General features: G+C 37.9%; 1 protein-coding gene across 10 annotated transcripts in view; it reads right to left on the bottom strand.

Moving 5' to 3' along the window:
- LOC116165303 (agrin-like) overlaps positions 1-15,394 on the bottom strand; it is a 150,262-nt gene that overhangs the window by 22,657 nt on the left and 112,211 nt on the right. For 4 of the 10 annotated variants that reach the window (XM_031479606.1, XM_031479611.1, XM_031479608.1 and 1 more), the window contains exons 1-2: positions 12,006-12,609; positions 10,096-10,131 (exon numbers count right to left, since the gene is read on the bottom strand). The exons of 1 other annotated variant lie outside the window; for it this stretch is intronic. In XM_031479606.1, coding sequence (XP_031335466.1) covers positions 10,096-10,131; positions 12,006-12,594 — 625 coding nt within the window. In that variant the 5' untranslated portion in view covers positions 12,595-12,609. Of the gene's footprint in view, positions 1-10,095; positions 10,132-12,005; positions 12,610-12,677; positions 12,708-15,394 lie in introns of those variants that run through there. 5 more of the 10 variants (XM_031479612.1, XM_031479614.1, XM_031479607.1 and 2 more) reach the window with 3 other exon arrangements.

The raw sequence follows: 15,394 nt of genomic DNA, 5'->3' as shown, positions 1-15,394 counted from the left end.
AAATGTATCTGCTATTTCAAATATTTAGTTAGCTATAAATAAATAAATTTCAAATATTGAGTTAGCTGATCCGATCTTGCGGCAGCTACTAGAGGATTGGATTGTTCTTTCTCCCCTATACCCAGTTCTAACCATCTATTTTTAACGTCAGTATTCTTGGGGTTTCACCTGATTTTGTATTCACCAGGCATAGCTCATCATCTTTTGGGTCCCAACGGCATCGTACACTTTCGACTTTCTTTTCGTGTTAATTAATTCTTCAAATGTATCTGCTATTTCAAATATTTAGTTAGCTATAAATAAATAAATTTCAAATATTGAGTTAGCTGATCCGATCTTGCGGCAGCTACTAGAGGATTGGATTGTTCTTTCTCCCCTATACCCAGTTCTAACCATCTATTTTTAACGTCAGTATTCTTGGGGTTTCACCTGATTTTGTATTCACCAGGCATAGCTCATCATCTTTTGGGTCCCAACGGCATCGTACACTTTCGACTTTCTTTTCGTGTTAATTAATTCTTCAAATGTATCTGCTATTTCAAATATTTAGTTAGCTATAAATAAATTAAAAAATAAATAAATATAAAATAAATATATGAATAAATAAATAAATTTCAAATATTGAGTTAGCTTGATCCTATCTTGGGACAGCTACTAGAGGATTCGACTGTTCTTTCTCCCCTATACCCAGTTCTATCGATTTTCAACGTCAGTGTTCTTGGAGTTTCGCCTGATTTGGTACTCACCAGGCATTGCTCACCATCTTTCGAGTTCCAACGAGTAACGACCGCACTTGAGGTTGCGCCTCCGGTAGCGAACTTTGACGACGATGTCTGACTGGGACGCTCTGGTTATGATGCCGACAATGGCCCATCGTCTCAACGGTCGTTGTGTGCTCTCATCGACTCGCAAGCATATTGAACTCTTTGTTACTTGTTGCAAGACGGGCCATGAAAACGCTCAAAGCAAAAGCCGACGATTGTATGGTCGCAAAGTTTCGTCGTATTCGTTTGGCCCGAACCTATCCAAGGGTCTGACGGCATCGCGACGTCCTACCGACCGAGAAGTGCACACTAAATATATATTGTATTATATTCCAGAAGTATCTGGAATACCATCATATTTGGTGTTTAATAAATTCGATCCAGAATCTTTCTCCAGGATCTTAATATTTTTGTGAGGCACTTGAATTATTTTTGAAAATTTGAATAAGTTTAATTGGTAAATATGTACAGCATCGGTTTCTATTCGTTGTAATTATTTCTTCAAATCTATTTACTATTTAAAATATTTAGTTGTCTATAATTAAAACAATAAATGAATTTCAAATATTTAGTTAGCTTGATCCGATCTTGAGGCAGCTTACTAGAGGATTCGGTTATTCTTTTTAATTTTTTATTCAATGACTATATCCAGTTCTATCTATTTGCACGTCAGTATCGCTGCGTTGCGTGTGTTGTCATTGGCTCGCAAGCATGTTGGACTCTTTGTTAGGTGTTTCAAGAGAGGCCATGAAAACGCTCAAAGCAAAAGCTGACGATCGGATGGTCGCAAGGTCCCGCCGAGTTTTTCGAGCGAGTCCTCCGATCTCGGGGGTTCGCGACGTCCTATCGGCCGAGAAGTGTACATCGCCGGTGTCTGTATTTCCAGTTTCGATCCCTCGGGTTTCTCAAGTTTACCCCCCACCGGTTCTCGTACTGTTTAGCGTCTTTTGAAAGTTCTTCTCAAATTTCCTTCGCGTTACTTGTTCGCTATCGGTCGTTCGATCGTATTTAGCCTTAGATGGAATCGACCGCCTACTTGGGGCTGCAATTCAGAGCAACCCGAATCTAGGGATAGATGCGACCCTATACCCAACGGTCATCACTCCTGTTTTGCACATGACAAACATATATTGTCAAATATCTACCTGGAACGATTGTATTAGATTCAGAAGTAGCTGAATACCATACATATTTACTGTTTGAAAAAATCGATCGAGAACCTTACCCAGGTTAACTTTTTTGTGATGCAGTTGAATTATTTTTGAGAATTTCAATAAGTTTGATTGGTAAATATGTACAGCATCGTTAACCTTCGACTTTCTATTCGTGTTAATTAATTCTTCAAATATATCTGCTATTTCATATTTTTCGTTAGCTATAAATAAATAAATAAATGAATAAATAAATAAATAAATTTCAGATATTGAGTTAGCTTGATCCGATCTCGGGGCAGCAACTAGAGGATTCGATTGTTCTTTCTCCCCTATACCCAGTTCTATCGATTTTCAACGTCGGTGTTCTTGGGGTTGCGCTTCCGGTAGCGAATTTTGACGACGATGTCTGACTGGGACGCTCTGGTTATGGTGACGACAATGACTCATCCTCTCAACGGCCGTTGTGTGCTCTCATTGACTCGCAACCGCATTGCACTCTTTGTTACGTGTTTCAAGAGGGGCCATGAAAACGCCTAAAGCAAAAGCTGACGATTGGATGGTTGCAGAGATTCTTCGTCTGGGTTTTGCCCGAACTTATCCACGGGTCCGAAGGCATCGCGACGTCCTACCGACCGAGAAGTGCACACCAAATATAATAATTATATTAATATATTAACCTTTGACTTTCTATTCGTGTTAATTCATTCTTCAAATCTATCTGCTGTTTCAAATATTTAGTTAACTATAAATAAAGAAATAAGTAAATATAAAAATAAATAAATGAATAAATAAATAAATAAATTTCAAATATTGGGTTAGCTTGATCCGATCTTGCGGCAGCTACTAGAGGATTCGATTGTTCTTTCTCCCCTATACCCAGTTCTATCGATTTTCAACGTCGGTGTTCTTGGGGTAGCGCCTCCGGTAGCGAATTTTGACGACGATGTCTGACTGGGACGCTCTGGTTATGGTGACGACAATGACTCATCCTCTCAACGGCCGTTGTGTGCTCTCATCGACTCGCAAGCATATTGAACTCTTTGTTACTTGTTGCAAGACGGGCCATGAAAACGCTCAAAGCAAAAGCCGACGATTGGATTGTCGCAAACTTTCATCGTATTCGTTTGGCCCGAACGTATCCACGGGTCTGACGGCATCGCGACGTCCTACCGACCGAGAAGTGCACACTAAATATATATTGTATTATATTCCAGAAGTATCTGGAATACCATCATATTTGGTGTTTAATAAAGTCGATCCAGAATCTTTCTCCAGGATCTTAATATATTTGTGAGGCAGTTGAATTATTTTTGAGAATTGCAATAAGTTTGATTGGTAAATATCTACAGTATCGTTAACCTTTAACTATCTATTCGGGTCAATTAATTCTGCTATTTCAAATATTTAGTTAGCTATAAATAAATAAATAAGTAAATATAAAAATAAATAAAATAAATAAATTTCAAATATTGAGTTAGCGTGATCCGATCTTGGGGCAGCTACTAGAGGATTCCATTGTTCTTTCTCCCCTATACCCAGTTCTGCATTATCTATTTGCAAGTCAGTATCGTTGCGGTCCCCCATAGGGGTTTCCCTAATTTGGTACTCACCAGGCATAGCTCACCATCTTTCGGGTCTCAACGATCGCGCTTGAGGTGCGCCTCCGCCACCGAGCTTTGGCGGCGATGGCTGACTGGGACGCTCTGGTTATGGTGTCGACAAGGGCCAATCCTCCCAACGGCCGTTGTGTGCTCTCATTGACTCGCAACCACATTGCACTCTTTGTTACGTGTTTCAAGAGGGGCCATGAAAACGCCTAAAGCAAAAGCTGACGATTGGATGGTTGCAGAGATTCTTCGTCTGGGTTATGCCCGAACTTATCCACGGGTCCGAAGGCATCGCGACGTCCTACCGACCGAGAAGTGCACACCAAATATAATATATTAATATATTAACCTTTGACTTTCTATTCGTGTTAATTAATTCTTCAAATCTATCTGCTGTTTCAAATATTTAGTTAACTATAAATAAAGAAATAAGTAAATATAAAAATAAATAAATGAATAAATAAATAAAATAAATAAATAAATTTCAAATATTGGGTTAGCTTGATCCGATCTTGCGGCAGCTACTAGAGGATTCGATTGTTCTTTCTTCCCTATACCCAGTTCTATCGATTTTCAACGTCAGTGTTCCTGGGGTTGCGCCTCCGGTAGCGAATTTTGACGACGATGTCTGACTGGGACGCTCTGGTTATGGTGACGACAATGACCCATCCTCTCAACGGCCGTTGTGTCCTCTCATCGACTCGCAAGCATATTGAACTCTTTGTTACTTGTTGCAAGACGGGCCATGAAAACGCTCAAAGCAAAAGCCGACGATTGGATGGTCGCAAACTTTCGTCGTATTCGTTTGGCTCAAACGTATCCACGGGTCTGACGGCATCGCGACGTCACCGACCGAGAAGTGCACACTAAATATATATTGTATTATATTCCAGAAGTACCTGGAATACCATCATATTTGGTGTTTAATAAAGTCGATCCAGTATCTTTCTCCAGGATCTTAATATTTTTGTGATGCGGTTGAATTGTTTTTAAGAATTTCAATAAGTTTGATTGGTAAATATGTACAGCATCGTTAACCTTTAACTATCTATTCGGGTCAATTAATTCTTCAAATGTATCTGCTATTTCAAATATTTAGTTAGCTATAAATAAATAAATTTCAAATATTGAGTTAGCTGATCCGATCTTGCGGCAGCTACTAGAGGATTGGATTGTTCTTTCTCCCCTATACCCAGTTCTAACCATCTATTTTTAACGTCAGTATTCTTGGGGTTTCACCTGATTTTGTATTCACCAGGCATAGCTCATCATCTTTTGGGTCCCAACGGCATCGTACACTTTCGACTTTCTTTTCGTGTTAATTAATTCTTCAAATGTATCTGCTATTTCAAATATTTAGTTAGCTATAAATAAATTAAAAAATAAATAAATATAAAATAAATATATGAATAAATAAATAAATTTCAAATATTGAGTTAGCTTGATCCTATCTTGGGACAGCTACTAGAGGATTCGATTGTTCTTTCTCCCCTATACCCAGTGCAATCTATTTTTAACATTGCACTCTTTGTTACGTGTTTCAAGAGGGGCCATGAAAACGCCTAAAGCAAAAGCTGACGATTGGATGGTTGCAGAGATTCTTCGTCTGGGTTATGCCCGAACTTATCCACGGGTCCGAAGGCATCGCGACGTCCTACCGACCGAGAAGTGCACACCAAATATAATATATTAATATATTAACCTTTGACTTTCTATTCGTGTTAATTAATTCTTCAAATCTATCTGCTGTTTCAAACATTTAGTTAACTATAAATAAAGAAATAAGTAAATATAAAAATAAATAAATGAATAAATAAATAAAATAAATAAATAAATTTCAAATATTGGGTTAGCTTGATTCGATCTTGCGGCAGCTACTAGAGGATTCGATTGTTCTTTCTCCCCTATACCCAGTTCTATCGATTTTCAACGTCGGTGTTCTTGGGGTTGCGCCTCCGGTAGCTAATTTTGATGACGATGTCTGACTGGGACGTTCTGGTTATGGTGCCGACAATGGCCCATCCTCTCAACGGCCGTTGTGTGCTCTCATTGACTCGCAAGCATTTTGGACTCTTTGTTACCTGTTTCAAGAGAGGCCATGAAAACGCTCAAAGCAAAAGCTGACGATCGGATGGTCGCAAAGTCCCGCCGAGTTTTTCCAGCGAGTCCTCCGATCTCGGGGGATCGCGACGTCCTATCGGCCGAGAAGTGTACATCGCCGGTGTCTGTATTTCCAATTTCGATCCCTCGGGTTTCTCAAGTTTACCCCCCAACGGTTCTCGTACTGTTTAGCGTCTTTTGAAAGCTCTTCTCAAATTTCCTTCGCGTTACTTGTTCGCTATCGGTCGTTCGATCGTATTTAGCCTTAGATGGAATCGACCGCCTACTTGGGGCTGCAATTCAGAGCAACCCGAGTCTATAGGGATAGATGCGACCCTATACCCAACGGTCATCACTCCTGTTTTGCACATGACAAACGTATATTGTCAAATATCTACCTGGAACGATTGTATTAGATTCAGAAGTAGCTGAATACCATACATATCTACTGTTTGAAAAAATCGATCGAGAACCTTACCCAGGTAAACTTTTTTGTGACGCAGTTGAATTATTTTTGGGAATTTCAATAAGTTTGGTTGTTAAATATTTACAGAATCGTTAATCTTTCTCTGTCTATTCTTGTGTTCAAAATGTATTTATTATTTAAAATATTTAGTTGGTTATTTCCCTTGATAGGATATTATCAGTCCGCTTTGTTTCATAGTCTAAGAAGCAAAGTATTGTAATGTCGGTTATGTTGCCAAATTAGAATGTGTTGTCCTTACAAACGCATGGTTTTCACAGAGCGCCGGTTTTGATTAACAAAAATGGCTTGCTCGGCACTTTGCATCCGATCTCGCGGCAGCCGCTAGAGGGTTTGGTTATTCTTTCGCCTCTATAACTAGTTCTATCTATTTGCACGCTAGTAGCGTTGCGGTCCCCTATCGGGGTTTCGCCTGATTTGGTACTCATCAGGCATAGTTCATCGTCTTGCGGGTTCCAGCACCTCCGGCACCGAACTTTGCTTGATGGAGACGCTCTGGGAACGCACACTTTGCTTCGGGGGCATAACCTGGGACGTATTCTATTTCTAATATTTGTTAACGACATCACGAATGTAATATCACGTCATCACTACTTGTTTGCAGATAACTTATTGTCAAATATCTTCCTCGAAAGATGGTAGTAAATTCCAGAAGTAGCTCAGTACCACTGAGGCGTGTTATGTACATACCTAGATACTTTCTAAACATATTAGGTCCATATGCCTCTGTGCATAAAACTCTAGGCTTCCTAAAGTGTAAGTTTTTTTCCAATACTACCACCACGTACGTTTTCCTTACACATGGGGTTACTCCGACCTAAGCTGGAGTACTGTAATCTTGTATGGTATCCCATCAATAAAAACCAAGTGCAAGTACCATCGAATGAATACGACGAAATTTCTAAAATATTTAGTTTTTAAAATAGACAGAGTATACTCCCCAAGAGCATATCCACAAGAAGCAGTGCTTAATACAACATACCATGGAAGAATCGAAGATATCATTACGCTTGTACTTCATTCATAATCGAGTAGACTGTCCTTTGCTAAACTTTTATTTGCCGAACCTACCCAGTTATTTTTGAAAACCCGACTTCGAAAACGAATATTTTATTAAAAGCTCTCATATCATAAATGGAATTTCTGGACGATGAATTTCGTGTAATAAAGGGCGGAGAATTTTGAATGGTTCTAGTTTTTCCGACGTCCTGTCATGGAACAGAATCGATGAAATCTTAATACGTAAATAGCTTTAACTAGAAAATGAACTATTACTTAATTAAAATAATAAATACTCGCATAATGCTCAAACTGGTACTGAAAGATGATGTATCAATACTCGTAAATGTTAAGAACTGCAATGTAGGGAGCGAAAATATTGGATTAATCACCCATAAAATATAATTTTAATAAATGTAAGACGTTGAATTAGATCTGCGAGCTAAAGCTCGTTGAAAGAAAGCATTAAAAAGCTGAGCCGCATACACAAACACCGCCTGTCTCTCACGTTTAACGTAAAATTAGTGGGATAAGTTACACTTTCTTTAATGTATTCGACATGGATCAGTCGGATTGGTTCACGTACGTAAACTTCATACCTTCTGAGGAAATAGGAATCACAAATAGGCGGTTAGGCACAGCTAGCTATGTACAGCTAGAGCTTTGCGTTCCAAATATCAAGAGAAAACATTCAGAATTACGAATAATTCAGTTCGGATTTGTCTTGAATGACAATTGGAAAGTACTCAACTCACAATCCACTCTGTCGAGTAATTTTTCTAAAAGGCACTCGATTTTTCCTTGTAGATATTCATAACTCGATTTGAATAAGCCAATAACTCAGGAAAGCACAGTGAAACTTTTTTATAGATTGAACGGCTCCCATCACATCAGACTGCTACAAGTCTAAGGTTTAAAAATTTATCGATATTCTCCCCTTCCGCGGGCGTTATAGGAAATACATCACGGGAATGAGGTCGGCCTAGGCGGCGAACCGTGACTTACTCTTGGCAAATACTGATTGGTAAGGAACTGTCATCTGCAACTTTACTTCCGATTTCCGTTTCTAGACTTCCACCACGGATAAGTAAAACTGTTCAATTCCGTTAATGTTGCAGGAAACGACGTCGATTCCGGTACGTCCTTTCGGATGTTGTTAAATTAACTAAAATGTCAATGGCTTTTTGCAAACGGAATTATGTTACTATCAAATAACCAGTTCCTAAGGTGTTTCCTTATTGGTAGGTCTCTTAACCCTTAATTGTATCGAACGTACTAATGTCTTTATAATTACTTTTCCGCGAGTTTATGTTCCTACTTAACTTTATTAAATACTTTCTTACTACTCCTGTTAATTTCGCATTTCTTTCGGATTTGCCTGCATTCTCTTTCGTACAAATTTTCATTTTTTAATTAAAAGAGTTAACAAACATGATCTACCCATGCCTTAAGTTTGTTAATGTTCAGTGTTTTTTGCATCACAAGGCACATACAATTTTATTAGATTCACAATTAGGTACTGCTTGATTAGAGCTAAACATTCGACTTGGTCGATCATCAACTGTTGCTCGCTTTATTGAATGATGTTTGGTTTAATCAAGGGTCGATGGTGTTAATCAGAAGTGACAGGTACCAGGAAGTTTTTTTGGGGTTTTCCGCAAGGATGTTGGTCCTACTTATTTGAATCTCATTTCTATGCCGAGGATACACAAATATATTTGTCATTCTCTGGAGAGTAAGTTAATATCTTGCGCAATTAACAAAAATTTACAATTAATCAACAAATTTTATTTAAGTCGTGGTGTGAAAAACTACAGTAAATTTGGGAGTCGACAGACTACATATGAATCTACAGTCCGGAAGACAAAATATACATCAAAAATAGCAAATGGATCCTGTGTTACTCCTAACTTAACTACGCCTGGTGCTGAAATTCGTCCATTGTTCATTCTTTTGTAGAAGTTTATCTCTGGTCGTTTCCTTATCGCTGCGAAAGCTAATTCGTTTCAAGATAAGCACGTGTTATCGCCGAGTTAAGCAGATGCAGATTATTGAAACAAGACGCAGTATTTTTATAAAGAAGTAGAGAGGTCCAAGCTGGAACAGCGAAAGAGAAGAATGTTTTAAGTAAGCTACCTGGACGTGAATCGTGTCGTAGTTGGGCGTATTTGAAAAGACCGTCTGTCTTTTTTAATTGTAAAGTTGTGTAGAAGCCTGGGTAGAAGCTAGATACAATACAATACGTCGTGTGATAAAAGTAAACGTTAAGAGTTAAGCGGAGGGTTGTCTGGTGGCGGACGTTCACAGTGGTCGGTTTTGTTTTTTGTGGATGTTGAAACGTAGCCGCTTATTGTTTAATGATTGGCAGATTTGCCGTTAATTGAGCGTATTATTGGAAAGACAGTCTGTCCTTTGTATTCGTAAAGTTTTTGTTGTAGAAGAAAGCTAGTTAAGTGCTACGAGTATTAAGATATTTAAGTTGTGTTGTTCTAGAGCCAAATTTTACGTCAGTAATTGCAACGAACCCAGTGTCGTCTAAATCGAAATTCAAGTACTATTATAATTAAAGTCGAAGTATTTTCACCTGGTGTTTTGTGTTAGTGCATCTGTTGGAAATCGCGGCACAACATGAGATTTTGGATTATTAACACTTTGCCCTCTTGTGTTTTAGAAGTTGGACTATTTGCGGCTCCAATTGATTCACCTGATTTGGCTTCGCCAGATTTCCCCAAAAGTAGAAGTTTTATCTGGCTAGAGAAAAATTTTCCACGAATGACAAGGTGACAGAAAGCGCCAATGCCTATTTTGAGGAGCTCGAGGGTTTGGTGTTGGAGAAACTCGTCGAGCTTCGGATCACTACGTCGAAAAATTCTGTATCATTGTTATTTATTTCAAAACAGGAGACTTAACGAACGATTGATAGACTTTATTAGTCAATAATTTTCAAAGGAAATTTCTAAATACAACACCTACTACAACTCTCTTACCTTCTGATGGTGCTTGGCCAGGTTTGTAGGTCATATCTGAAAGACGAAAAAGGGTTACATTCAAACGAGGAAAAACGATAATGTGAAAACATGCAAACGGTGTACAATAACAATTATTATGTCACTTAAACTAGAACGTGCATAAAAGCTACTGTGTCTACAGGGCGATTCTCGAGCGCCCTCTGTTAGCCGCATCTGCGGTCGCATTAGATGGGGACCTTGTAACTGGAACACCGTGTTTCATTGCAGTTTATCCATTGTATCATGCAGTGTGTTAGTTGTAATGATTTTGATGTATCGATGGAGAGCTCATTTGTAACCTTTGAAAACTAGGTCTCCACACGCCAACTAAAGTCCGTAAATTACATTGACACTGAGATCAAGGTGCAATTAGCTACCAGCTTAGAAAAACGGTAGCCAACTTGCAAAATCACTCAAAAGAGTAAAGCCAACTTTTATGATGGAAGGTCAAAATAAAATCGATAATGTTGATCACGTGATATGCGAAATGCCTGAATCCGTTGGTGTTTCTTTAAAAGAGAAGAATTGTTTCATTCTGAACACGATAACTGCCAAACGCTTGGATTGATTCGGTTCAAACTTTGCACAGTTGACCTACATGCCACATGTAACAAGTATATGGGTCAAATCCAATAACCCCGTAGGATCAAACCGAGATACTCTGCTGCTTTTTTAGATCCGCGTTAGGCGTTTATTATTTATTGGTTAAATAGAACGACATCCTGATTTATAAATGTTCTGTGTATATCGACGAAGTGTATCGAACACACTAATAATTCTATATTTTTAATACTGCGCAACTATATTTACTGACAAAATAATAATAAAATAGTAAATGTATATATAAAAATCTACAATAATAGAAATCCCTTATGCTCTCACTTGATTCATTTAAATCACCTATATTCGATACCGTCAGAATTTTTAATAGTTTATTTATCGAATCATATCGAATTGTTGTTATTTTTTTATTATGTGCGTCCCAGAATTCGATTACTTTAATACATTTCAACTATCTGCAATCTTTCAAGACTGATAGGGTTTTAAAGACTGCTGCCAAGGAAAATATTACCAAAAAGGATATCTTAAAGGAATTCTTTGAAACTGAAATGATTCCCGTGGTAGTAGTTTTGAATTGCAGAGGAACAGCAACAATTAAAGATTTGTATTGTTCCAAATGCTACAGCACTGTCTAAAATTCTATTAAATTGAGCAAAGAATTTTTTGAACATTGTTCTTAATTCCGGTCAGATTCCAATGAATTTCGGAAGGCAATAGTAACCGCTGTTTTAAAACAGGGTAATCCACAAACTATTAGGCAGAGCTGGTGGGAAAATGAAGGAGTGTGTGTCTGTTGTGTCGGCTGAATAGGGATATTTTACCTCTCTTTGCGATTAAATGGGGCCCTCCGTCGATTAGTGTCAATGATCCATGAGGAAGATTTAGAACACTGCGAAAGGGTGCTTTCCGACAACCACATTTAAGTTAATAATGAAGACAGGATCTAGATCCTAGACACTGAAAATATTTTTCATTTTTCTTTTTGAATGTGTACCATCCAAAAGTGTTGATTCTAGACTTTCCTCTTTCTGTATCACAAAAGTGATTTGTAATTTTGGGAAGAGCCAAGTGCAAATGTTTTGGAAAAATCTACTGCTACTGCAAAATACTTAAATGAATGTTCATTTATTCAAAATGCTTTATTAAAATGTCAAAAATGCAAAAAACTTCCTCAAAATTAATAAACAACAGCTCATCTGGGTGATCTGATCACTAATGTACCAACGTGAGCGATTGTCGCACTGTTTGTGTGACAAAAATGCAATGCATCATGCACAACAGCAAGAAAGTCCCTAATAGCATGCAATGTTAGTTATAAATAAACGTACAGTTAAAGTAGACTAGAATTCCGGAGACCATCACAAATATTACTACTAATACTACAAGTACAAGTAGTAGGACAGAAGGTTTGCAGCATGGCGTCCAAAAGGATGACTCGGTCCCTGAGTTAGATGCTGTAGTTTGTGATGGAACGCACCAAGTGCAGGAACTTGGTCGAAGAGGAATTGATTGATTAGTTCGTACCACACTACTTCCTACGGTGGCATTCACTACAATTCCCCTGTGGGCATTATTACGCGTAAATGAGCCATCCTCCTTGTCTACTTTTCGTAACTCTGTATCTTGGTAGACTCCATAAGATGCCACCATACTGGCCGCGGACTGCGGTAAGTTGTTGCACCTCATCGTTGATGGATGCATTTTTGAGATCTCGTTGGTCCAACATTTACACGAACAATTGGATTCTGCTTCGAGATTATTTCGGAAGACCTTGGGTCCATCCGAGTTTGCCTCCCTCACGTACCAAGCATCGTTATACGTGTGAGGTGACTGTGAAGTAGAAGCATAATCTATGTAATTATTACGGACAAACTCCGAAATCACTGTATAGTTACTGTTAGTGTTATTAATAAACATGCTTTCCCTCTTCAACATTCATTCATAGTATGACTATGAATTTAGACTCAAAATTGCCAATCATATTAGATCTAACTACTCACACTTTTTAAATTGTGCTTTCGATCGTTTACCTGTAACAAAATAAAACAAGTTAGTATATTGAAGTAGGACGTTAAAGGAAGGTTCTAACTATCAGTGCCAATAAGCAGAAAACCCAACAACAATTTAGCATTACGCACAATGTTAAGTTGGTCAGTTGCCGACTTGAAATTGACAGGTTGCAAACTATTGCAATGATTTTGTCTAGAACCTGTCAGAAATAGAGAAATACTATTCCTAGGTCTAAAACAGTATGGGATCGTTTTGCACCCCGACAATCTCTAAGAAGATTGTATATGAGCAAAGGGGCAAAGCCTATATTATATATATAAAGTTCAAAGGGCTGTAACTTTTGATCTAGTAGTCCAATCTTGGAACTGTTTGAAATTATGAATTTTACGGGCCAAACTCTATAAGAAAATGTTTTTTCCCGGTCGATCTCGGCCAATTTTTTTTCCGGCCTCAAAAAAAGGCAGTTATTTACCTTACAAATCGATTCGTACTTTTTCGATCAGACCTCTCAATCAAAAGTTATGGACTAAATAAAAATTTCGACTATATATATATATATATATATATATATCGATATCTGCAATCAATTTGTTTAAGACGGAATTTCAATGATGCAACCAACTGGGCAGAATTAAAGGGAATCGCTCCCCGGTAACCACCACCGTTTTGCTTTGGTGTGGTGGCCAAAGAAAAGATACAGGGATAGTGTACAAAAATACTATTCAAAGCGATTCTTAAAAGAATACCAATTTAATTTGAGTTATTAAGGATAGAAGGAAAAAGCGCACAATTTAACGAAAAGTTAAACTCCTCTTTTTCTTTATTGTAATTTATGGATGCATTTAATGAGAAAGAAATTCTACAATTCAGCGGTATTGAATCGAATCATAAAACGAATTCATGAGATTCTACAACATTTCGACTGGGATGGCACATATTTTCCACATTTTCAACAGTGATGGTATAATTTGACCGTTAGATTTTTAAAATTTAAATTATTTCCTATAAATCAGTACAATAATCCGCGCTGCAGTCGACTGATTAGCGTATACCTTCTAATACTCAGTTGCATCCTTTTAAATTGGAGTACACTGCACACATAGTATCGATTCGCCGAGGATTGTAATAAAAATAAAATTCATACTATAACGCACCCCAAAACACAATTGTAGCAAACACGCTAAATTATACAGTCCTAAACCTTTGGATGCGTGTACTCTGCTAATTTTTGGGACTGCAGCCCTGACGATAATCCACAATTTCTTTCCGGTAATTCACGAGAAAAATGATATCAGTGTTCCTTACACATTCTTTCAGTTTTTGATATAAGATACATAGATGACGCTGTCTTACATAAATATTACATTAGCGCTTTTTACACTTTGAGCATGCGACTGAGCTGGTACCTAGGTACACTTTAAGGAATGTGATGAAGAAAGCTATTTTGCACAATACGTACATATCAGCTGGGATGAAGTTGCCAGCGAAATTCTTAAAATGAATGTAAAGTGCTCACATTTGAAATGAATCATTTCAAAATATGTTTCGTTTACTCCCATCATTTTCTAGAGAGATTGCATGTGTTAAGTTCTTATGTATGAAAACCGATATTTTATTAATCTCCAAACTCCATTTAAGTAAAAAGCATATACGGGAATTTTACCTTTGTATAGTCGACAGTGTAGATCCAACCTTAAAAAGCTCGAGCTCGGATCTCACATTCAGTCATGACACATCGTTGTTGCACGATTCCGCCATAGGCGCACATCCATAAAATTACAATTTACCTGTTTTTTTAATGGACATAGGAAACGCATCTTTTAGATGTTGCCAATAACAGCGAATCAGCGAATCATCTTCCATTGGTATGGCATGTTTCTTGAAATGTTTTATCTTGGAGAAAATTAGACCAAGTGAACAAGCCGTCGAAGTTTCTTAAATTCTTGAAACTAAATACCTGATGCAAATTCCTATGAATACTTAACATGTTCTTGATTCAGGCGATGGGGATGCAATTAATTCTACATTGATTGGTGACTGATGAGTCTCCAGTTCTGACCTTAGAATGTTGGGAAGATCGTTTGTTGGATTTTGCCTCTGTCTAGGTTGGTGGCGTTCTCCTGTTACCCGCTCCTCTGGTATATATGTATTTGGCAATCGTATTGATCTCGAAATCCTATTTGTACTGTTCATTAATATTGTATTTTAGTGGTGAATTCTTTTAATAATTGGTTTTTGATGGTGGTTATATAACATTTACATATCATATTCCATTTCTTGAACTTTTCTATCGTATGTCTTTCTTTTTCCAATGTAAATACTTTTGTTTCCCTTGCGGAACACGCTTTAAAATTTGGTTGGGACCATTTCGAAGGGGTACGCTCTTGTGCAACTAAGACTAACACTATGATCACTTGTGTAGGTACCACAGTACCATTGTTTTCTTAAATGCATTGCTGAACTGTCATCGTGACTGATAGGCTGTGAGTCGCTTCAGCACCTGCTGAATATGCAACGAGTAACTAATGTACTCGTTGCCACCAACACCGGTTACTCTTCCATGGTTGCATTGTGAAACGTTGTATATGTGAACTGTTAAAGAATCAAGCCCAAATTAAAGCCTTAATTTAGCTGGTGGTGATAGAGGCAAGTGGGATGTAGGCAATAGAGGCGGTGGTAATATCGGCGATGATAGTAGCACCCAATC

The sequence above is a fragment of the Photinus pyralis genome, unplaced genomic scaffold (genome assembly GCF_008802855.1).
Source record: "Photinus pyralis isolate 1611_PpyrPB1 unplaced genomic scaffold, Ppyr1.3 Ppyr1.4_LG3a, whole genome shotgun sequence".
NCBI lineage: Eukaryota > Metazoa > Arthropoda > Insecta > Coleoptera > Lampyridae > Photinus > Photinus pyralis.
Note: the sequence above shows the minus strand (reverse complement) of the source record. Positions and strands in the feature narration are given on the sequence as shown.